Here is a 26,114-nt window from a genome sequence, read left to right as displayed (position 1 = left end):
TTTAAATAAAACTTATAAATATTATCGCTAGAATTAAAACTTTCACTACAATGGATTCTAAAAATGTTAATTTCTATTATGTAATGATTTAAATTTAGGCATTTTTAAACATAAGGCAACAGTAGAAAAAAACTTCAGTCAATTTTTTCAAAAAATGGGGAAAAAATTTTGCGATCATTTTTCATTAAATTGACAGATGTCTCCTGCTTTAAGAAAATTAGTTATAAATAAAATTATTTCAGTAATGTGGTCACTGATCATTCTATAATTTGAAAATATAATAGTTTTTTCCAAATTAAAAAGTGAAAAAAATCATTTTTGGCCAGCTTTTTTCGATTTCAGCCCACTGTGCGGCGCTGGGGCGCATCGAGCGGTAACACAGGCGGTGTGGCTGCTTTCCTCGTGCAGCAGTCACTGACCTGCCCTACGGAGAGAGGAGTTGCCCCTACATCCACAACACCCAGTTCACGGCGAAAGGGAAATGGCCACGCGCGCAAACAAAACCAACAAAACTTGAGTTTTGGCCTCGGATCGTCAACATCCACCCTCACAATTCGTTTTCCTTTCGCACGGACCATAAAAGTAAAGATCTCACTTCGAATATCGTTGGCTTTATGCTGAAAACTAAAACTATTGTCAGTAATATTTAAATGGCCGTTGATAAAATAGAATAATAACATATAAAAACATAATGCTTTTTGCCTGGTGTTCAAAATAGTTTGAGAGACCTCACCAGTTTAAGATAAATAGCCGATCACAAAGGACAAATGCAAAGCAGTTCTCCTTCTTGAATAGGACCATAAAGGACTGGAACGACCTACCAGCAAAACTATTTGAGCCCTCCCCGAAAAATTTGCATATTTTTAAAAAGCGGTCGAAGAAGTAAGGACCAATGGTTTCTTGTGATCCAATTGCTTTCCATCATATGTTCATGTTGCCACTGACATAGAAGATTAACGCGACGCTCTTAGTCCCAAGACCGACAGGCATTAGACAAAAATTAATAACTAGGCAAATGGATTGAACTCGGAATCACAAAAGTTACGACATGAATACAAAACGAATGCAAAATGAATTTTAAAAAGCACTTCGGCCACAAAATACGTGGCATCCTATTGTTAGGGAGATACAAAAAACAACCGACCTCTCCAACAATACATTTCCCTTTTCACCTTATTCTTTTTAACCTCTTTACACGTGAGGCTAATTTTTAAGCACGAATAAAACCTTACCCAATCAGCGGTCGGGGTCATATACCCGAGAATAGGAAAAGAAAGAGAACTTTGAATAACCGTACGCCTAATGGCCTGGTGGACAGGACACGAATTCTCCAACCCCTAAGACCTCCCACGAATAACCCAAACAAACCCTAGCAACGGTAACAATGTATTCGGTCCTGATGATACCGATCTGCAGCGATAAATGTGGACTGTATCAAATTATTAATCCATAGCGGAATTTTGCAAAGTCCAATAACTTTTCGGTGATATACCATATATTAATCGCGAGGAATAGATTGAAAATTGATGAATGTTTAAAAAAGTTTATCACGAATATATACATTGCGGTTAACAGCCCTAATTACAGCTTATTTCACCGCAAAATTCGGAATGGCAACTTTTTTAAAAAACCCAATTGCATGAACGGTGGGCGGTAACGCAATCAGAATCCGACTTTAGAATCGACTATTGTAATATTAGCGAGGACTATACCGCCATTACATACATTGCGGACTTGTGCATCGCGTGTTGCATCACTGCAGGCGTTGATCAAGTACCTACTTCCGATCAATAATGACTAGAAAACTAAGACTCACTGAACACTTGGGAAAAAACGCTTGTCTTTTAAATTTACATTTTTTTAATCGCACTCCGAAGTTCGAATCTAAATTAACGATGGCATTTGGGTACCTTCGCTTGCAAGTAAAAAAAAAACAATATCTGCCTTGTAGGAGAAATAAGTATAATACCGAATAGCAATGTACCCCACCCAAGTTCACATTAAAAAAATATATTTTGCTATTCATAAAAAAATCTCTATTTTCAGCTTAAATCCTCTCTTCACTTATGTATTTAAAACAACTCCGATATCCATGATGTAGCCAACATAAGTCAGCGAAGACGCCGCACTTCTAAAATTACCGAGTCCATCGCCTTCGTCTTCCCTTACCGACTCCGTCGAGATTAGATAATGCACTCCGAAGTGTCCCACGCATGCATCTATTTTTAGTTCGACCTACATCTTTCTAGAGCTTTCACGACGTCATTCCCGACAGGACCGGAACAATTTCGACCTTGAAAACAACTTGAGGCAAAGGGTGGACCTCGACCGGTTTGCCTTACTTCCTTTGGACCTCTCCCAGTCCCCTCTTGGACCTCCTTGTTTAGAGAGAATATTTACTTTGCTGCACATGAACTGTTGGAGGCTGAGAGCATAAGCTCACATCTAGGAGGGGACTGATCGTTTAATACAAGAAGGACCGGGGTTGCATGGCTACTGTAAAGTTTGATGTTTATGTTTATTGAATTATCTCATTGATTTGATGTTTATGTTTAATGACTACTAATGGAATGTTGCCAAGGAGTTGTTGAGAGGGAAGAGAGGGGATTGTTGAGAGGGAAGCCATTGAAAAAGGAGCAGGAAGGCTGAAGAGGAGAAAAGAAAATTGTATTTTGAAAAGAATAAAGAGGTCTTTGGAATAAAAAATTGAGAAATGTATCCAGAAAGACCATTACCCGTCATTTGAATATTTATCCGTTTATGTTAAAATTAATAGATGGATTCGTTAAATATAACCGTTTCTTTATTTATCAAAACAATTGAGTATTTTTTTACAAATCGTTTCACAATAAAAAAAATTTAATGAACAGTGAATTGGTAGCTCCTGCTTCCTCTTGCCCTGACCTACCACAAGCGGACGTAATAAAGCGTAGTGATTTCCTGAATAAAAAATGCGTAACCGATACACAGAAAATAGAAACGCTTAACACGTTATTTTGACGTGTGTTGGTCTTTCAAGTAGACAGGAGGTATAACTCCATTCAAGAGTGAAAAGTTAAAGTATATTTTAACAGACTACGTACCATAAAAATTAATAAAAATCAGAAAAAAGAAGACGACAGGAAAAAAACTGTAGGCAATATGATCAAGTAAGTATGTAAAGGTTACACATCAAAATGGCGAGTCTGGTCCTTCTAGTTTTAAACTCTAGCAATTAACATAAAAGGCATTAGTATTCTTTCATTAACTATTAATCATGACAGCTGTAAATATTTGTCAACAAATTTTAGATAACGAGTTCATAGACTAAATTTCTATCAATGGCAGAGGTTAAACAATACTGTCAACCATTCTTTTAAATACATTTAAAAATTAAAATATCCGCACTAAATGACTACGTAAAGACATTAAAATATCACACCATATATAAATGGAATGGAATAGTTCTCTCTGCCACGACTGGTTTAAAGCCAACGATTCCGGTTAGTAACTTGAACTATATTGCAATAAGAGGCAAAACTTCAAATGTAAAAATAAAGTTCTTGACAATGCATTAATGTGAAGTAGATGAATTATTCTCACCCAAAAGTGTCCGTACAAATCCACCACATATAAATGTAAGCGCTACAACTACGCATGATACGAAATGCAGAACCGAAAACATAATACTTCAACGGTTGGCAGATGATAAGCACAGTCAACGCCTCCTTTAGCTTAAGGGCCTGTTTACACGGTACATTAACACGTAAGGGTTAATGTCTAAATGTATGAACGCGAGAATGAACGCCAGAATGCACTGTGTTACCACCCAACTTGTGCGAATGCATGCACAGAAAATAGAACCTGTTCTAACTTGGTTCATGCATTCGTACATGTTCCGTTCCGGTCCACAAAAATCATTCATGCAAACTTTATTACATTTGCACGATACATTAACTCGTACGTGTTAATGTATGATCGTGCAAACAAGCCTTAAGAAGGCATTGGCAAAGAGCATACCCCGACGAACACAGCAATACAAGCTGAAAAGGGACAACCGAACTAAGGGCACGGAACGTAGGGATTCAATGCAGATGACAAGAGATAGCGCGAAATGGGTTGAAGTTCGTGTTTAAAAGCAATAGAGCAATGAAAACTAATTAATAAGGAGAAATTAAGTAAATGATGAGAAATTGATGCTGTGATATCGTGAAATCCACCCAAGTAAGGCGAGTATCCTTCCGGGAATGAGGAAGAAGAAAATTGAGCAGCTTGAATAAACGTGCCTGTCGACCTTACAAAAAGATTTCAAGAACCCTTTCCTATGCTTATTCTTAAATGCCAATATAGATATAAATACTAAATAATAATACTTAAACGACTCACACTGAATAAAATCCGTACAGGAAGGAAAGTCAGCAGCTTAAATAAACCTTCAACATCTACATAATACCCTGCGAGCCACCTCTAGGGCGTTTGGCAGGGGGTGATCAATCACCAGCATGCAGCATGCGATTGGATTCCCACATGCACACCACACGGTCCAAAAACGTTACGCATACTTAAAAATTATACTACCACATGCTGTTAGAAATAATAATAAAATTCGGAAACATGCATTAAAGTACACATAAGATAGTAGGCTACACTAACACACCTTCCTGGTAGTGGATACGATTTATTACATAGCAATTAACAGAAACGAGATTTTTTTTGGTCGTAAGGTACAGTTGCCCGACTTTGAGCGATCTATTCCATTCATCTAACTCGCCCCTGGCTGGAGGAATCGATCGCAAGGTAAACATTCGGTGCGTGACCGGGAGACCTCTCGGAATGGCCGTCGTCGGGAGCATAAGTCGCCCGCTGGCCTTCGGGAGGACATCGGGGATTCGTAGGAACACCAACAATGCCGAGACGTCGCGTCACCATGTTCACACGTAATACTTTTTGACTTCCGTAACAATCAACAGTTTATTCATGAGATATAAAGAGCCAAAAAGCAGTGATGACAAGTAACTGAGTAAAAGTAATCGGATTACTTGTAACGATAATTTTTGCAGTAATTTGTTATTGTAACGATTACTTTTTACGAAATGTAATTTTTATTAGCAATTAAGTCCTTAAAGTGAAAGAGGAATCGTTAGGGGATATACCTCCGATTCCATTTATGTGTGGTGATTTTGTTATGACCTCGTTGGTTAAGAATAATTTCCTTCTTTTAACTCATGAAATGGTTCTTCTTACTTGGGTGATATCACTCCGTGCATTCGCCGAGAGAGTCACAACAAGCACTCGACATTTTTTTTCTCTAGCAATTCCTAACAAACATTGATTGATCAAACAAATATCTCGCGATAAAACTTAATTAAATCCATTTTACATAAATATTACTGAATGGCCTCAGAAGGAACGCAGTCATACATTCGGCTTCTTCGATGAACACATGGGCGAGGGTCTGAATCGATTTCATAGAATCGCAGACGCCAATGGAGGCATGCCAAAGTACAAAGGAAATCGCGACGACATTAACCCCAGCCTGAAACGATTACACTGTTAACCTCATTTGCGGATACCAGTCACAACTCCCTACGTCGAAGCGGGATATCAGCCATAGGAACACCGATTAAGCCTCTGGTCCACGACACAGGGGTGGATAATGCCAGTTGGCAGAGAGTTGCGATTTTTTTAGCTCTGTCTTGACTCGGAATACGTAAAATAAGCTGTGAAAGAGTAGTTATTAAGTTATTATACAGGATTACTTCGCTATGGCAACACAAACATAGCCGCACTTTGCAGTTACCATGAATACGGTTTTTCATGAGTATTCAGCCTTTTTGAAATTTTATTTAATACCCTGGATTTTTAAGGACATTACATAATTAAGTTTGAACGAAAATGTGCGATTTTAATTGTCTGAAACAATTATTCTTTGAGGTTATTAAAATGAGGGCTTTGAGCGAGTATCAACAATACGATTGCGCAATCTCACCCATTTCGAAATTAATTGTTTCAGACAGTATATAATTATATTCGCATATTTTCGTCCAACATCAATTATTTAATGTCCTTAAAAATCCATAACATAAAATAAAATGTCGAAAAGGATGGACACCCAAGAAAAGGCCGCTTCCATAGTAACTGCAAAATGCATCCAAATAATGTTTGCGTTTCCATGGTTTCCAGTAACTAAGAAGTTGCGACACCATGTTTATAGGACAAAAAAAATACTTAAAATTGGAATTCATTCATTCATCGAAACGTCAGCAAGGATGGAGATGGATGGAGTTTCTGGTGTGACCGCGTGTGGTTGTTCTGAGTGCTTGGCCTGTGTCCGGCGAATGAGGCTGAGTGCTGCATGATTAGGATGGGATTAGGATGAGTGCTGCATGCCTGGTGTGGAATCACCCCGAGCCACGTACCTTGGTGATGGCTTACACGGTACCTCGAGGACATAAATAATATTATTTCACAGCGGTAAGCGCTCATCGAGGCCATTACACTTCCATCCACAGTATTGAGGATTCAAGCTGACTCAAACTTACCGCTCGACCTGTCTTATACTTTGCGATGGCAGAATACTAGCTTAAAACTAATGCTAACGTGAAATTTTCAGAGAGTAAATAGTAGACCCTTATCATAATTTTCCTGTATCTCGCATTTGAAAATTGAACCTGATATTTTCTCAAATACAATAACATACATACTTGAGAAACAGTAAAATTTTGAGAATAGCGTTCTCTACACACCTAAAATGGTCTAGCAAATTCCAAGATAACTTTGGCATTCCATGGAAATTAATGAATTAGTATAGCGTAGTGGTCTGCGAACCCCGGGAACCCCAAAGATCCGTGGTTCGATATCCGATCCACCAATGACGTGAATTTCACCGCCGTTCACGCGGAAAGTTTGAAGTTAGCCACATGATGGTGTATTTTTGAAGGTGAAATACACAAACGAATAAAGGTAAAATTAAGCCGGTTTGGGGGGATTTGTTCGTCATCTATTATCTCATCATCATTTCTTATATGATCTATGTTCTTCATGTAATAAGCATCGTGTACCGCAGTGCTCGTCAGGTGTGGTTCTAACTCTTCGATTGATATGTGCTGGATTTGCATCCATGTTGTTCAGAAATAGTAATTCCTGTAACTTACACTTTATTTGTGCATTTGAAGTTATTTCCGCCATTGTGTGAGGTCGAGGACTGTTTACTGATCCCATATTGAAACATAATTCAGTAATTGAACGGTATTATTGACAATAGACCATGAAATGATGTTCTGGTTACTGTGCATTGTGGCAGAGATAATAATCTGATTGCTTTGGGCTATTTTTTTTATTTTAAAGAACCGTTTTTCTTCACCTTTTTCTTCCATTAATATATTTAACGTCTCCATGTTATTTCAGGAGATTTTTTCTTATTTTTCTTCTCGTTGGATTTTTTAATCATAACACACCACGGAAAATAAAATAAGAGGAATTAAAGTTATTAAAGGGGCCTACCAAAAAGTCATTATCGTTTAACCTTCTAATAACTGACAGTATAGTTACTTGGCCACACAAACATTATTTTTTATCCATAGTTAGCAACCGGCAGAGGTGATATAAGAATGTAAATGGATACGGATGGTACGCACTTAGCAAGCGCTACGATGCGAGGAGGCAAACCTATTTAAGAAGACGCTAAAAATCACACCAAAATTGCTTGTTAAGAGCGGCCGTACTGGTGTTAAAATTAGAGACGAAGAGACCTTGATGTGCCTAAAAGGATAATTGATTTTAACCACGTCACGCCACAAGCAATTACCCTCCGATACCCAGGAGGAGATCAAAAAGACTTGAATAATGAACGCACACCCACGGATGTCTACACTGAAATTGGATTTTCTTTGGAGGGCTTCATCGAAACAATAGCACAGATGTACATTATGGCGTATTTATCAATACATTTCCTTCAGGAGACAGGCTGGGTGACGATAAAATGAATATTCGGATAATATACGCCATGAGCTATCGAAATTTCCCTCATTGAAACATGAAAATCAAACGGGTCGCTCCGAATATTGTCCTCTCCTTCGAACGGCTTCGCATATTACCACAACTAGGAACGCATCTAACTCTATTTAATTAATTTAATTAGTTTAATTAATTGTGAACGTCGTCAATACTATACTCCCTGATTTCTAAAAAATCCCACTGTTAAGAACTATGAAGCAATATAAGGCCACCAATAGACCTTCCTAAATTAGACAGATACCAATTAAATGAAATTATAACGTTGGTGCGTCCGCGTTTTATTTGTTCTGAGAGGCCTACAACAACATGAAATCATGCTAGTCATATTGCTAGACAACATTGAACGGAGAGCCTACCATGCAAGAAATATCCCTATGAAACCATGAGGCTATTTCCATTGCGATAGCAAGAAGTTTTTTGTGGTCTACTTCTTGAAAATCAAGAGTGATTGAAAAAAATAAAAATATACTCATTATCTAACACTATATTTTCTAGTTACAGGCATATTACCTTATGAAGCAACATTTTGCCCCACTGAGTTAACTGCAGAGTCGCTTCACCAGTTTTAGGGTTCCCACTCTAACTACATTATAAAATTCACGGTTTTTTCCAGGTTTTCACGGTATAAATGTCATCAAATTCACGGTTTTAGATAAGGCATTTTAGGCAGAAATATTGATCACGTGACAATCATCGGCCGCACGTTATCTAAAAATGTAACAAACGCAACAGATGCCTTGAATGCAAACGCAGCAATGACAGCGCTATCTATCATGATGTCACCTATAGTTAGGAAAATTCAGGTCCGGCTAAAGGGCGTGAGTGGAAAAATGGAGAGAGCAGGTTGGCAGGGAATTGAAGAAGTGCCTGATTTTTTTGCCAGGGTTAATGTCTTCCGATCGCAGGCTTAAGGTCAATGTGCTGTCATGGCACACGCGGACCTATTAATAATTGTTCGTCGAATACACGTGTGCAGAAAAATGCGTGGACAGTATCTGCACGTGACTCGGCCTTGAAACGTGATCGAAACATCGATTTTTCTTTTAATCTGTCTATCGTAGTTCTACAATCAAGTTTGAGAGATTTCTAAGGTTTTATGACGAAATTCACGGCTATTTCCAGTTTTTTTTCACGGCAGACGAAATTCACGGCTTATTCGCGGTTTTAAGGTTTTCACGGTCGAGTGGGAACCCTGGGTAAATATTGATCAGCAAGTGAGATTTCACAAGATAACTTCACCACAAACAAAATTTAAACACGGATTTTTCCTATGGTGGAACTCCAATTTTCCCACTACAATTCCATTACTCATTTGGGCTTTATCAGAGATTAATGAATTCGTTTCATTTTCCAATCGCCTTGCCATTAGCTTAGAACTTAGGTTTGGGTCTTGTCAGAAGATGATGCCACTGGAACATTCACTGCGCATTCACAGTTGCGAGATGTTTATGCTACCTTTGCCAAAGGTCCGACCACAATCACGTGACGTAATCGAAGGACCAAATGGTCTCTTGCGTAAGCGCAACAATAAACAGATGACGGAGCGTAGGCGTGGAGGATGGCTGGCGGTGAGGAGAGTTATTCGTCGCGAAATGGTTGCTAATAAATAAGAGAAGGCATCAAACACACACTCTCGGTCAACTATCGGCTAGTTTGCACCGAGAGCTCAGCCTTGCCGAAGCGAGTGCAATGCCTCGAAACCAGAGGTCAAGGATGGAAGCTAACCGACGAAGTAGCAACGGTAGCTCGGTCACCGCGATTCGATAAGAATTACATCTTACATGAATGATCATAGAAAAATTGCAACTAATTCTGCCGGCAGCCACAGAATAGTCGAAATAAAACTGTTGGTGGGTCATACTTGATGAATTGTTCATGATTTTCTCGAATCATTCCATCGTTGATACGATGCTTCATAATGAACACTTCCAAAGCGCTTTAATCATCAACATGAGTCAGCAATCCTAAGATTAATTTGACGCAGTTCTCCATTGCGCAAGCATTTTCATAGCGACATATTCATTCGCTTTGACGTCCTTTATAACCTACCCTACGTAACTGATTTGAGGCCGTCCCTTGCCATTCTTTCCTTCAACGATTGTGTTCATCAGGCCATCATGCCTCGTAATGGTCCCATCTCTCCTTGTGCTTTTCAGATGACATTTTTTATCCCACTCTTATTTGCACTTCCTCATTACTTACTCGGCGATCCATTTCATCTTAACCATTCTTCGGTAGCACCACATTTCTGTTTCGACTTATTACTTTTCCGCTCTTTCCAATGCAGGTCCACAGAGGGATAGGCGCATTTCTAATTTTAAAATGTAGAAAAACAGGCAGGGTCTTATGTACAAATTTAATCGGAACGTTCATGTACAAATTGAGGTCACCTCTTTAAACACAACATTTGGAAGTAATTACACTATCCTCTTTTAAACGCACATGAAGACTCGTACTTACGTATCAACAGGAGACTTGAATGTGGAATCAGCCGCATTTTGATAAAAGTTATTTAAAGAATGCGAGATATTGTTGCAAATGAACAAATATATCAGTTTGTGCGCCGTTAACGTCAGGAATATTTACCGGTTTTTGAAAATGAAACACTGACTTGCAATTTTCCACAAAAAAAAATTTTGAAAATGTAGTAACATCGAAACTCGAGTCGAATAAAATTTTATTTTTGTGGAAAATTGCAAGTCAGTGTTTCATTATGAATCAATTCCTCTCCATCTCGCTTGATTCCTCGAATTTTACCGGTTTTTGTTTTTGTTTTTTTTCAATTATTTAAAAACCAATTTTAGTAAACAATAGCAATATTTAGGAAGTAAGATATGCCGCCGCATGTTCTCTGATAAATTCTGTGCATTTTTGGTACCTCATTTGTAGAGTTTGGTTGCGTATAAGTTGAGAAAAAGGTATCTATACAGTAGAAATAATATAGAATATAGTTCAAAATTGAGAGTTCTACGGATTTCTTAGGGATATTTTGTTAATCCTTACACAATTCTATTAGTAATATCAATCCAATTAAGTAAAATTGATTAAAATTAAAAATTATCTGAGCTCTGGGGGGGGGTTTGTCCCCCCCCCTCGCTGCGCCACTGATATGCAGCATCTGATGAATTATTTCCTCATTTCTATGTATTTTTAGTTGCAAGAAGATTATTTCCTTCCATTCATTAAACAACTCAAAAAACTGCCGGATATATCGATGACAAAATATTGGATGGATGATCTCGCAGAAAAATCGTTCTCTAAAAGGCGATTGGTATGAAGTCCTTTTCCTCATCGCGCCAATTGGAACCAACCGTCAGGAGCCATAGCAACGTTAAAATAAACGACGCGTTGTCACATCAACAAGTAACGGGCTGGTGAATTTATATTGTTTAAATAATATTCAATTTTATCTGCAGCATCAGCAGTACTTCTCAAAGCCGGATGTTTCAGTGCTGCGAAACATGTTGCCCAGAACCTTAAATTATTACCGTAGAATGATGAATCTTTTATTTTTCCTACGACGAATTTCCAAGTGTGTGGCTCTTTAAAAATCTAATTCAGCTTCAACTTCCTCTCTTTCAATCGACTTCTTCCTGGCCTGGAACTTATTTCTTAACATGCAAAAAAGGTTTTCGTCATAAAGAATTCGGTAGATGGAAGGGAAAGAGAATTTAAAATGTCAATATTTCCTCCCACTAGTAAGAATGCCTCGATTAATAACATTAATAGCGTCACTCGCTATGGCAACTCATCGCATTTTTTTTTATTGCCCTATACTAACCGTTGGCAATTTTTGCCTCAGCATGAATGCGGACGCATTTTTCGTTAGTATACGCAAATACGTAAAACACCCTAGAGGCGGCTCGCTAAGTATTATGTGGAATTAAAATGATACGTAACGACAAAATATCTACCTTACGTTGCCGTTCTCCCGTTTAAAATAAATAAAACGCGAAATTTTATGCCAAATTCTCATTAGTTGATGACGTCAATAGGGTTCTGGTTCGTTTACTCCTCCGTAGGATAAAATTTCCGTGAGGGAAAGAAATCGCTCATAAGATTTAGGACAACAACAAAATACGCGAGACTTATGCAAAAGACAGAGGAGTAGGAGGCGGAGGAACGGTGAACCACTCGAGATGAGGTTGTGACGTCACAAATTGATCTGCTATAAGGTTAATGTCGACGATTTCCGCTACAAAATCGCTCGAGAAGTGAGAGACGAATCCATATTTGGCAAAATACTCCTCTCTTTACTTTCATATCTATCAATATCGAAAATAATAATCGAGTTTTTTTTCATCTCTTGCTCTCAATTTTTAATGTTTGATCAGCGTCTAGGAGTGTAGGTCTTTATGAATGAAATGCAAAAATTTTGGCCAACGTTCCGGCATATTTTGATACCTTCATCGGGACTTTTTTGCAATGAATATAATTTTTTTGATAAAATTGATTCATTTGTTCAATTTTTCAAATAAACAAATCATATTCATTTCAAAAAAAAGGCCTGATGAAGGCATAAAAATACAACGAGGAACAAATCAACGATGATGTTATTAATAATATACAACATTTAAAGCGAGCCTATGGCTTGCCTTTAGAATGCACACATTTGAGAAACAAATACTTCACAGTGAGATTATAGGAACACAAATAAAAATGGCCTTTGGTCATTAAAAAAATATTTTCCCGAGGAGAAGCTACTTTTTTCCTACATTACAACTTTGTCACAATGAGTCGCGGTTAGAATTTCTGTAAGGTCGAACGTACCGATTCGGAGAGAGAAGAGAAAACTGGGTGCATTACGTGACATTCTAACGTTGTTTATCGCGTTTAGCAAGCACGCAAGTCATCTAAACCTTACTGTGTTCTTTTAAGCAGTCACTTTCGACAAATAGATAATGCAAAGTCGTCTTATAGGCATGAATCATCGCCTGGGCACAAGGTCTGGGAGTTGAGGAAGCTAAACTCTCTCTAAAAAGACGAGGCAGTAGTCACATAATGATCTAGTCTCCAACTGCGATAAGAGCTGGGACATTGACATCAACCGACCTGTGTTGAGATCAATTTCTGTAATAATGCTTCTCATGGACTTTATTTATTTAGCATCAATTCCAAAAGCAGTCAAGAAGACCTTTTACATTGGATTAATAAACAAAGGGTTGAATAATATTGTGCAACAAAAGAGACAAACAACACTCATTAAATAAAATCTATATTCCAAGTCAGATTAGCTCCCAACAAAGGCACCGCGATGTACCGCAGCATTTTCAAAGCATAAGCTACCTCTGCTCTACGTAATACTGTAGCACAGAGAATGTTGGTGGAAGTTCAAACCCAGCCTGAAACATTTGCACTAATTACTGCGTATTAATAGTGAAACACACTTTGTTACTTCCACAAAATTCACAGCGTTTCTATTTATCACCGGTTTCGGCTATGTATAGTATTGTATGTGTAATAGCCGAAACCGGTAATAAATAGAAACTCTGTGAATTTTGTGGAAGTAACAAATTGTATTTCATTATTAATATGGAGCCCTTCCACCACGTAAAAGCTTCAAGTTTCGATTTAATTACTGCGTACTATGAATATGTAGGATACACAGACTTTATTCAGGAAATTTATGAACGACTCTTGCATTTCGAACTGAAACTGCACTCTAACCTATGGTAAATTAAGAAATTAAACCTGTTTATAATAAATTTAGTCCATCTACACTCACATATTACCCAGCAAGCCGCCTAAATAAATCTTGAACAGTTAACATGTAAAGGCCGTTTTACACGGTGCACGTCATTGTGCACTGAAAACAAATTGAAACTGCGAGAATGCGAGCTCGGCATTAGAGCAGAGGCTATTTTGGTGCCTGGCATGCACGCATTCTCGCATGTGTAGCAATTCACCGCTTTGAGGCCGTTTATACAAGGGGCACGTACTTGCACAATCTGACGTGTGTACGAAGGCGCAGTCAAAATTGCATCGTGTAAAGCGGTGAATTGCTAGAACACATGCAAGAATGCGGGGACGTGAGATGGCAAAATAGCCCCTGTTTTAATTTCGTTCATGCATTCGCGCAATTCCACGCCACTTCAGAAATTAATGCAGCTCTTACCTGCGCAATACCATGCCCCGTGTAAAACGGCATTTACACGATGCAATTTTGATTGCGCCTTCGTACGTACGTCAGATTGCGCAATGACGTGCCCCGTGCAAAACGGCCCGAAGAGAAATTTGAAGTGCAAAGAAAGGAAAAAAATTGGCGCACGATGTAAGAGATTTGAATGCTTCAGTTCGACCTCGCATTAATATAGGTTTTCTAAACTACCTAAGAAAGCGTACTTCATGTAGACCTTATTTAATCTTCTATATTATTTCTACTGTATAGATACCTTTTTGTCAACTTATACGCAACCAAACTCTACAAATGAGGTACCAAAATGCACAGAATTTATCAGAGAATATGCGACGGCATATCTTACTTCCTAAATATTGCTATTGTTTCCTAAAATTGGTTTTTAAGTAATTAAAAAAAACGGTAAATATTTCTGACGTTAACGGCGCACAAACTGATACATTTGTTCATTTGCAACAATATCTCGCATTCTTTAAATAACTTTTATCTAAATGCGGCTGATTCCACATTCAAGTCTCCTGTTGATACGTAAGTAAGAGTCATCATGTGCGTTTAACAAAGGATAGTGTAATTACTTCCAATGATGCGTTTAAAGAGGTCCTCTGACCTCAATTTGTATATGAACATTCCAATTAAATTTGTACATTATACCCTGCCTTTTTTTTCTACATTTTAAAATTAGAAACGCGCCTATCCCTCTGTGGGCCTGCATTGAAAAGAGCGGGGGAAGCCCGCTGGGAGCGGGCGCATCACGCTCGTACAGTTTAAATACTGACGCTGCATTGTACCTTTATCTATATGTCTTTAATAATTGCATTACAACAAATGCAATTCTACAACCAAAACAATTCCATTCATTCACATGTCACCATAAGTATGATTGACATTCATGTCAATTCCCGCAAGCTACAACTTCATCAGAAAGGGCCAGATTATTGCTCGAGTAAAATGTATGATACTCATCCTCCACTAATAAAAAGTAACCACACGAATGACTTTAAAAAAGCATTTAATTTTTTTAATAAAACGCGATTTTAGAAAGAAAATAAATTCCCCAAGGCCGCACCCTTTGCTGGGCAAAAGGTGGTGGGTGGGAAGTTACAAGGCTGACAGTGGGGTGATACACGAAAATTAAGCTAAAACACTACGAAAACAATCGCGCAGCTCACTCACTCACCTAACAGATTTGCTGTAAGGGACAAATTCCCGCGTAGGTCTCAATCACACACACATTCAGGTTTACGAAGCTTCCGCTTACGCCACTGACCCACTCACACACAAGAAATAGACAAAAATTTGCCTTGTTTTTATTCTGTGGAAGAGTAGGTATCTTGTATGTAAAAAATCAAACTGATATAAATTTCACTGAAAGCTTCTCTTTCAGTTTTCACTAATTTTATGCATGTAACTGATGAATTCTACGTCAGTGTAGACAAGCCATTATGGACAATAAAATATTATTATTATTATTACAGCACTTGGTGAGAGCTAACCCCTGCTACATTTACACGCGTGTCACTGAACTAGCACCTAAACGTAGGTAGCCTATTGTATGCTAGGGAGATATTCTCACTCCCAGCCAAACGTGTTGCAGGCAGCTCGCAATACATCAAGTAGATAAAGATGTACAGCCGAATTCAAAAGTATTGCAACAAATTTAGCGGCGCCACTTTCGCCGAACTGTGTCAGTTCAAAATGGAGTTTCAGTATTTTCAATAACACCAGTAGAAAGGCAATCTGAACAACACCCCCATCTCCCGCAATATTACCATTGCTACAGCGTTAAAGGGAAATATATACGGGATATGTGCAATGTTTGATACCACTTGAATTGTGCAACTCACGCAAGACAATAAAGCCACCTCCAGAACTTCATTTCATTTTCTCTCGTAAATTAGCCGATCCGTCAAAGTTCGATACATTTTCGTACAAAGAACGCTGAAGTCTATTGATGAGAGATAGTGAACATAAAATAAATAAATGATCTGCCGCAACATCACCTCAAATAATTCCAATCCGTGTAAAATTCAGTTCGAATAAGTGACACTGCAACAATATGGTTTCTTCCCTAGCATTACTCGACGCATACACTCAGAGTGAGACCGTGAGCGAGACCTATGGAGTCCGTGAATGAGTTGGCATAATGGTAAAGGAGCGGTATCTACATTATACTTAAAGAAGTCAGGTTGTTCGAACTTGTGCGAGATGAATATTTTTTGCCAAAGACAAAATGTGGCATTACGATATTTTTTATCCACTTCCATGCAAATGAACCACTGATGTCGTTATAAAAGTTGTAAGGCGAAAATTCACAGGCTCTAGGTACGAAAAAATTACGGGAAATGATCAGTTCGATAGGATGTACATTTCGGGGGTGCAGAGTAGACATGACGACGTATCTGCTAAAATTCTCCGAGGTAATTCTCGAGACTCGATACATCAGAACCGTGTTGATTGGAGAATCAGTCTCCAAGAGATCTCAGTGACTCCAGTCTTGCATAATTATCTGAATTCTGTGTCAACTGAAGGAAAATTACTAAAATTTAAGTCGCCATTAGTATTCTGAGACTTCGTTTCGAGAGTTCGGAAGAATAATGCGTGTCCATAGTCAGCAATCGATAAGGTGTTCAGTCAACCAAAGCAGAAAAATTCATGCATTATTCCACGTTTTCCAGGGAACTTTTACATAATTCAAGGTTAATTTTACGTGATTACTGGAATAGATAAGAATATTAAAACACCCAAAATTACATCAATGCTTTTAAATGATATTATATTTATGTATTATTTTACGTTCCTACTTTAAATAATTAATACTTCGTGGTAGAAATTTTACACTTTACAATTTTACACTTAGAGTTTTTTACGGACGTCTCCCTTGGCAACTCAAAATCGTCATCATTATAAAAAGAGTTATATGGATAAGTTTATGTTTTCATACGGTCCAATTTAAAATGAAAACAATACACTGTAAAGCATATATGCACATAAAATTATCATTAATAAATTGCGAAAATCACATTTTAGGCCAGAAAATGGGGGTTGTATTCGCAAAAGTATACGTGATGTGAATTTGAAATAAAAGATTTTGAAATTTCAGGTTGGAGCAAAAATTAATGAATAATACCAGGGTTCTAAAACTTTCCGATTATTCCCGGATTTCCGGTCACCCTGATTGAAGTCTCCGAGACCTGTCTAACTTTGTCTCCGAGACTCAGAGCTTTCGTTAAAGAGCACCGAATTATATTTTCAAAGGGTGTTATCTTTCACCGCTATCAATGAAATGAACCTACTCTAAATTACAACCCTCTCTACACCCCAACAATTTGTTCTGGTCACCACTCACAGTCAGAAGTAGTTTTCCATTATCAACGGCCTGAAACCTGGGAAGGGGATTAAAATGCTAACAAATATCACGAAGCAGGGGAGGCGGGGACAGTGGCGGATACTTATGGGGGCGCCCCCCCTAGCGGCCGCCCGAATAGGTATATTACCTATTATTTTTTTATTGTCTATATCGAAAGATTATTACTCCTGGAGTACGAATTTCCCACTTTTAGATTTTTAAATGACGATATCTGTATTTCATGATTAAATTAAACATGAAAAATTTCAAGCGCGCGAAAACGCGACGGCTAAGTATGAATGCTGGGAAAAGCCGGTGTGACGTCATTCTGGTTCCCGCTGCCGCCAAATGAGGTGACCTTGGGGCGAGAATAAGTGCGCCGCTGAGATGCAGGCTACTAGCAGATAGCAGAGTACCCTGCTAGGAGGTAGCGCCTGGCTTAAATAAGGATTATTAATACCTTATCAAACGGAGAAAACTTTCCGACCTTAGCCAGTTTTAATAGGTGATTATTAAGACATGTTTCCCTGAGCTCTGTGCCTCATGCATGCTTAGGTAATCCCAGACGATGTAAAACTCCTATCAACTCGTATAGAAAATAGGTCCCTGTGACGTCACATGGAGTGGCATCGCATGGGCGCCAATTTGTCCTTTTTCAAATGATAATAAAATTGATCATTCCCATTCGTCTAAACTGGGATTTGTAAAACCAAATAATTTGTATATTATTAATACATTAATGGTGGGTAACGAAACGCAATCAATGCCTTTCGTTTTCTCTTATGAAGGAAAATACCCTATTGCCTAACATTGCAAAACCAATATTATAACTTTTCTATATCATAACATGGCATTGTCTTGTACATGCGTACTAAAAGTTAACTAGGAAACGTTCTTAAAATCTGCATTTCACTTAATTATTTATATTTACGATTTGCCGGCCTCGATGGCGGCGGGGTAAAGTCCTCGCCTGCCAAACCGAAGGTCTCGGGTTCGAGCCCCTCCTGGGTAAGTTACCCTTATCCAGGGCATGGGCGTGTGTGAATGCCCTTCATTGTAAACTGTTAATACCCCATTGTAAAAGCCGTAAATGTGCTCTTTATGGGGTAACGGAAATAAATAAAATAAAAAAAAGCTCAAGATATCTTTTGCGCCCCCTCTCCCTTGAGTTTGTTCCCTATACGCTCCTGATAGGCCACTAAATGGGCAATAACGCACCACATGACTTGCAGCAACGAACATGAAATCAAACTCTCCTGTCGCGCCGAGCGTTCTGCTCTTTTTTTGTCGCCGTGGGCGTTCTTGGCTTGTTTGCCAGGTGATTCCGTCCTCCCCCAAAGCTAGCAATCAGCAACTCGACGCATATATAGCCACTAAGCTTCGCGCGAGGCATCCCGATGCACACTTCCTGGTTCATCCGCTCCGAGCTTCCGCGGGCCGAACTCGCGGGGAATCGCACATCACTCACCATAAGGTCAACTCAGCGAAAGCAAACCACGTAACATTTTCAACATCTACCGTCTCCGATTTGTTCAAATTTAGCACGCTTTCGTACCCTTGTCCTTTCCCCTGGGCAACAACCTTGCCGCGGTGGAAAGGCTTGCGCGTTTCTATGATCCCTAGAGCTGCACTGTCAGGATTAATAGGGTGGTTTCCTATTATTTTTTTATTGTCTATATCGAAAGATTATTACTCCTGGAGTACGAATTTCACGCTTTTAGATCTTTAAATGACTATTTCTATTTTTCGCGATTAAATGAAAAGTGAAAATTTTCAAGCGCGCGAAAACGCGACGGCTAAGTATGAATGATGGGGAAACCCCGTGTGACGTCATTCTGGTTCCCGCTGCCGCCAAATGAGGTGACCTTGGGGCGAGAATATGTGCGCCGCTGAGATGCAGGCTGCTAGCAGTTAGCAGAGTACCCTGGTAGAAAGTAGCGCTTGGCTTAAAAAATAATTATTAATACCTTATCAAACGCAGGAAACTTTCCGACCATAGGCAGTTTTAATAGGTGATCATTAAGATAGGGCCACCCATCTGTAGGGTCTGTAGGGCCACGGATCCCAGATCGAAGGAACTAGAGGAAAGGTAGTCCACGCGTTGGTGTCACGTAAAATAAAACAATGGTTGGAATGGCAGTGGGAAAACCTACCAACTATTTCTCCCTGAAAGATTGAGTACAACCAAATTAGAAACTCATCGAACTAGGACCCGTCCGCAAGGGCGGATGGCGTATGTTTGGATAGGTGAGGGTCACACCATATAAGTCAGGGACACATTAATTTCACACAAAAAGATTAGGGAAGACATTTGCTATGCCTGGACCACCGTGCACAGCGAGGGGTGCTCAAAAGCTTCATCTGGTTCTGTGTAACCGCGACCTTTAGGTGATTAACCAAACGCTCTCGCCATGGCAACCCTCATCTCTCGGCCGACAGTTACCTCCAAAGATCAAGAAAGCAAGTTCTTTAACGGAGAAAATCTTTTGACATTGGCAGTCACGGACTCAGGGGCATCTAAAAGCCGTCGCAAAGACGCACGCGAAGAATTAATAATAATAATAATTGCGGGTGGCATGGTATGGTTAATAGGAGAACTTTTTGCCGGACTCGGTGGCGCCGAAGTAACGCCCCCGTCTGCCCACTTTAAGGTCGCGGGTTCGAATCCCGCCCAGGTGGATTTATCACCATCCAGGGCCGCTGTTAGCGATTGTAACGCCACATTTTGCTTTTCGTGGAATAGCAGAGGGAAATGCGGAAAGCGTTGGACAAAACGGACGGGGGAATGATCGTGTGATTCAGTTCATGATGGATCGAGCGATCACACTTCTGATCCCTGAAAACCCCTATCGGTGGTGATACGGGGTTCCCACTCTAACTGAATTATAAAATTCATGGTTTTTTCCAGGTTTTCACGGTCTATATTTCGTCAAAGTCACGGTCTGCATTTTATTTTGGGAATAAATGTTGATCACATAAAAATCACCAAACGCACGTTTACTAAAAATTTACCAAACGCGGATAAACGACGGCAATGAAAACGCAGCAATGAAAGTGTTCTATTTACGTCGACTATCGTTAGCAAAATTTAGAGCCGGATAAATGTTGAGAGTGGGAAAATGGAGGGGGGCAGGGGAGTGAAGAGGTGCCTGATTTTTCGCAAGGATTGATGAGCACTTTGGTTACCGGTCTTCCAATCACAGGCTTGAGGTCTGTGTCTCGTCATGGCACTCGGACCAATAATTGATTGCGCTTCGAATATACGTGTGCAGACAAATGCGTGGACATTGTTTGCGAGTTACTGACCTTGAAGCATGATCGTCGATTTTTCTTTTGAACGGTATATTGTAGTTCTACAATCAAGTTTGAGAGGATTTTATGGTTTTAGAACGAAATTCACGGCTATTTCCAGGTTTAAAGGTTTTCGCGGTTGAGTGGGAACCCTGTGACATCACTCTGAGGCACTGAAAAAAGGGCGCGTGAGTCAGGCTTAACTAAAATGCACACTTCCTACACAGATTCCTCCGAAAATTTCGGGAGATGAGTGCTTTGGACCCCTTGACCCTCTCCCTCGCAGGCCTAGCAAAAGACCATGGGAAAACCGCAAGTCACCAACGAGCAGCGAAAAAATTTCGACAAGTCCACAATCAGAAGGGTAACGGACAGGTTGACACTTTGAAGACTAAGCCAAAGTATACCTCGGGATGTATATTTCCAGCCAGGGACCCGAGCTCGAGTTGAGCTTGGCCCTTTGCATTTGATTCCATGTAAAAATATTCCGTGAATTTTTCTCGTACCCGAACTATGTAGCCTCTTTCTTTAGCTATCTGGCCTTTTGGTACTGCCATTTAGCAGCTCCTAAATATACTGGACAAGATAAACGTAAATAACCTTGGGTTTCCCACATCCCTCATATGAAAATACCACGGGCTTCGAAGTGTTAGGGGGTTTAAAACTACCCACCAGAACTTCGGCGGAAAACAGTCGCAAGCCTTCTAACGGACCCCCGGTCCCGCAAAAAAAGTGGCTACGCCCTAGGTTGAGGCCATTGCCGGTTTAAGGGGTAAGCAAAGTACGCGGCAGCGTAGGGCGCCAAGCGCTCAGTCCAATGTTCACTACTAATCAAACAATGAGATTGAAGGGCAGTGGCGTAGCCAGGAATTCCGTTCGGGAGGGGGGGGGGTCCAAAACCAGGGGGGAAAATTAAAAAAAAATAGGGTACTAAGTAATGGGTTTTAAACTAATTTAAACACTTTTCACAATCGAAAAAACTTCATTTGTTAAAAACATACTTTGTAAATTCATGATTTTTCAATAATTTGTTTTCTTTCTTTAAGGAAAATAATTGTGCTTTTAAATTTCGGGGGGTCCGGATCCCCCGGACCTCACCTCTGGCTACGCCACTGTTGAAGGGCATGAGGGGGTGCGGAATGTGGTTCGCTTACACAAGAAAAATGGCAAGAACCGGCCCTGGTTGAGACCCACACGGAGGGATGACCGAAACATGGGGAACTGAAGAGAGAAATTATTCTTGGGCACTCCAACGGATCACGCTGTCCACGAGTGACGTTTCGGTACTTAACTCGAGCCCAGTAATCAGGGCACATGTCAACAATCATGACAGAGACCCAGTCGAGTGATACCGAAACGTCGGTCATGGACAACTTGGGCAACTGGTGGAAAACCTAAGATGAATTTCTTCTGATAGCTGGGAGACAAAGCGCAACGTCTTATTTCTTGAATAACTGCATCCATGGGCGGAGTTTATAGAGTTTTATATTGGAGAGCTTGGGGCAGCAATCCTGCCAGGGGTCCCCAGGGCCGTCGCCTGGAGAATTAGTTTAAATTAGTTCAACAGATTCAGGCAACAGATTGGTGGAAGTTAGGCAAATTTAAATAAATAAAAGATCGTAGCACTTTTCCACAAATTTTGGTCTTGTACCAGATGATGGCTCAGTTAGCCGAAACGCGTTGTACGCAGTAAAAATTTTTGTGGAAAAGTGCTACGATCTTTTATTTATTTAAGTAGTTTAAATTAGCCTCAGTGAAAAAACATGAAAACAGCAGTTGAAGTACTATCTAAGACGAAACAACGAAAATATTTTTCAATTTTTTGAAACTTTTGATTTTTTGTTTTCATTGCATTTGAATGTGCGATTATTGTATTTTTTCTGACAAATTACTATTTAAGTTGGGGGGTCAGGCTCCCTCTGCCCCCAATCCCAAATCTCCGCCCATGGCTGTATGCGACGATTTCGGAGGCTACTAACAAATATCTTCATAATGACTCAGCAATTCCTTTTGACGGCCAACTGCAGCAACAAACCCACCCACAAGACTGAATGATAAAAAACGTAAGATAGTGCGGCGACCTGTGAGTCTACGGGGTACCAAGCGGGGAATTTAGAAAGGAATATAAGAACTTATTCCGAATATTGCTGCTACTATGCGGAATCTTGTAGGCTGACGCCTAATAATCGGGTCGGAATGCATATACATAGCATCAAGAAACTATGGGAATAGAGAATTTTGGAATTCTCTTTACTATGCATCAAAGAGAATCTTATAATAACAGCCATGTCATTCCTCTCGAAGGAGCCATGGGTTGAGAATCTGTTGTCATTCATGACCAATTGGTACGATAACATCACTCGTCCAGCAGCATTCCGATTACGAGGAAGCCAGATTCATATCTAAAATATCAGATAGGTACACAAGAATTCATGTGTACCTATTCGATAACATACGCAATAGCTGCAAGTTCACGGTAAATGAACTGGACACCTCAAAGCACGAATACCCTTCCCTTAAAAGGGTATAACCACAATCGGCTAATTTCACCGCCTAAGATTTCCTCAACATTCGTCAAGAAAATTTTACCTGGAAGAGTGCCAACAAAACATCAATGCCAAACAAACCTTTTCCACGGCGGATAGCACACACAAGTCAAATAATTTTAGGCGGTATTAAGATAGCCGCACTAATATATGTAAACATACATATTATTGTTAGGTTTTCTGAGAATGCATCTGTGGGGATCACACACCATGCACCTCCATCCAAGCATGATGTAAAAATGAGAGATTAAACCAATCTTCATCATTTATTAGTCTCCATCTATGCTAATAACTTCTTCGTGGGTTGTCATGATGCTGCATGTCAGCTCATTACGCCTATCTTCAGATTAGTTTACGGAACTAAGTTCTATTCTGTTCAAGAAGAACACGGATCACGCTGCCTTAGCTCACCATTTGACTATAGTTAGCTCTGCTGCACTCACTTAACCTGTGGCTTTATATTAAAAAAAAACAGCATTTAATCTAACTCACCCCACCATAATCTAACGTCGATTATTACTATTTAATATAACACCACAAGCCAAGTTTAAGTAGTTCGATCTCGACGGACTTTATAAAGTTATTAAAAGAAAACGATTGGTACAGAATTACAAAGTTAAATTTACTTATCATTTCTAAATACTCACGCCGCATTCAGAAAAGAAATACCAAGAGAAAATCAAAACCCAGAGAGATGATTCTAATGTGAATTTATGTAACTCATCCTATGGGAATGTAATTTTAACTAGCAAGGCGCGACATAAATTTTCAGCAGTTTTCCAATAAAAATCTTCATAATCAAGCCAAGAATTGGCATCAAATAGCCACAGACGCAGAATTTTCTACGCTGGGGCAATCATGGTAGGACTGCTTTTTAAAAACTTACCGAGGTTGGGTCCTTTCTTTGCACTTATTATTTCGAAAATGCGCGATCTTCTCAGATGTTCAAACTTCAGCAAATCCACTGGTATTCAAATCACAGTTTTGACCTACATAATTCGACACAAGCCACACTTTTTGATGAAACTCCACGGAATGGAAACAACACGCACTAACCCACCACAGATGCTCGCACCGAAATGAATCGCACGACGACAGTGACGTCTGCTAGTGTTTTCCTCGGTTCAATTGTTTAGCCAAGCAAAACAAAGTTAAAGCCCGTGAAAGTGTCGTTACACGGATGATAAAAATTAGTGTCTCCTTTTCACGATTTTTTACTCAAGCGATTTTGTAGCTGCTCCCACTCTTTCTCTGAAATAGCCTTGATAGAAGAGATAATTGTAATCAGTAGAGATCAAGGAGTTCCGTCCATTTCTTCTGTCAGTTGTGCGGCAGAAGGGAGTGGTGTGAGTTGGAAACAAAATGGTGAGTCCGTGTGAATCTGTGAAAAGCATTATTTTAAGAAGTTGTTGGAATACACTTGAAAAGTTATGGCGAAACGTTTTCTGGGTTCGATAAATCACACGTAAATTTTTATTTTTTCCAGGCGCGTTATTTTCGTGAGCAGGATATCGATGGTGAGTTGGCAGCGTCTCTTTCGTTTATCAGAAATAGACCTTAATTTATTCCTTTTCTGACTTTTTCCTCATGTTTTTAATTTGATTTGTTTAATTCTAGAGTTCCGTGAGTGTTTCTACCTGTTTGCTAGAAGTGGGCAAATAAGAAGTCTTGATGAGCTGACTATGATTATGAGGTCTTTGGGTATGAGTCCAACTATTGCCGAGTTGAAGAAATATTTGAAAGATAAAGGTAATTCAGCGACTCTTTTTCCGTGATAATTGATGTCAGGAGATTTTTTAAATCTAACAAAGTGAAAAATTTCGCACTCTACAGGTGGGAAGATGTCATTCGCAGATTTTTTGGATGTGATGCATATCCATAGTACCGTGGAAGATCTGCCCAAAGAGGTAGTCGAAGCCTTTAAAGCTGGCGATCATGCTAGAAAAGGGACGATTCCGGCGAAACAACTTCGGCACATCTTGTTGAAATGGGGCGAGAGGCTAACACCCAAAGAAGGTACCGTTACTTACCCACACATTATCAGTGACGACTCCAGTGAGCACTGGAACCTTACTGATAATGGGATTATCAAATGGAAGCCATTTGTGACGTGAGATCCTGAGGTAATTAGTTTCAGTCAGATCTTTATTATGTTTCAGTGGAACAGATTTTTCGGGAAGCTAATGTCACCCCGAATGGGCAGGTGAGGTATGAAGATTTTGTTAAAATTGCATGCGCCCCAGTTCCTGATTACTACTAAACATCATGGGATGCATTTCATCTTGAGGACCAATTAAAAAACCTGGAAATAAGTTGGACGCCAACGGTGCCTAAATCTATACTTGCCTTGCATTCCAATCACATTCTTTTTTATTTTACATCTTGTTAATTGATGAAAGATTTTGAAAAGCATTGGTGGAGGTGTATTCATTTTTGTCATTATTTTATTTATTGCATATTTAACATGTGAAGGGATCATTGCATTTGGAACATTTATGATATGTAAATTTTTGAGAATAAATATTATTTATTGTTATGTTAATCATTGTTATTCACCTGCTTATAATCTGGGAAAATGAGTCACGATCATATTCTGTGTTGTTCGGATCGCATTCCCGTAGACTGTCCAAAAGTGATATTCCCAGATAGAAAGGGAGGCTCTAGCCATCGTGGTTGCCCTTGCCAAATTCAATAAAATCTTGTGGGACAGGAAATTCATTCCAGTGATTGACAATGCAGCTTTGAAAATTTTGTTTGCCCCAGAAGGGACAAGTTCAAAGATCTAGATTTGGCTCTACAA

The 26,114-nt window shown here is 39.5% G+C and overlaps 2 protein-coding genes across 3 annotated transcripts in view; one reads left to right on the top strand and one right to left on the bottom strand.

The window, feature by feature from the left end:
* The window catches only part of LOC124164331 (mitochondrial coenzyme A transporter SLC25A42), a 101,123-nt gene extending 76,736 nt beyond the window's left edge, over window positions 1–24,387 (bottom strand). For both annotated transcript variants that reach the window (XM_046541601.1, XM_046541603.1), the window contains exon 1: window positions 24,201–24,387. The gene's annotated coding sequence lies outside the window, so the exon portion shown is untranslated. The remainder of the gene's footprint in view (window positions 1–24,200) is intronic.
* Window positions 24,388–24,490: 103 nt separating this feature from the next.
* LOC124164332 (calmodulin-like protein 4) lies at window positions 24,491–25,850 on the top strand. Its single transcript, XM_046541604.1, has 5 exons — window positions 24,491–24,679; window positions 24,801–24,831; window positions 24,932–25,063; window positions 25,148–25,330; window positions 25,474–25,850. The coding sequence occupies exons 1-5, from the start codon at window positions 24,677–24,679 to the stop codon at window positions 25,572–25,574; spliced, it is 450 nt and encodes a 149-aa protein (XP_046397560.1). The 5' UTR covers window positions 24,491–24,676; the 3' UTR covers window positions 25,575–25,850.
* The last annotated feature ends 264 nt before the right edge of the window (window positions 25,851–26,114 follow it).

The sequence above is a fragment of the Ischnura elegans genome, chromosome 8, assembly GCF_921293095.1.
Source record: "Ischnura elegans chromosome 8, ioIscEleg1.1, whole genome shotgun sequence".
Taxonomy (NCBI): Eukaryota; Metazoa; Arthropoda; class Insecta; order Odonata; family Coenagrionidae; genus Ischnura; species Ischnura elegans.
Note: the sequence above shows the minus strand (reverse complement) of the source record. Positions and strands in the feature narration are given on the sequence as shown.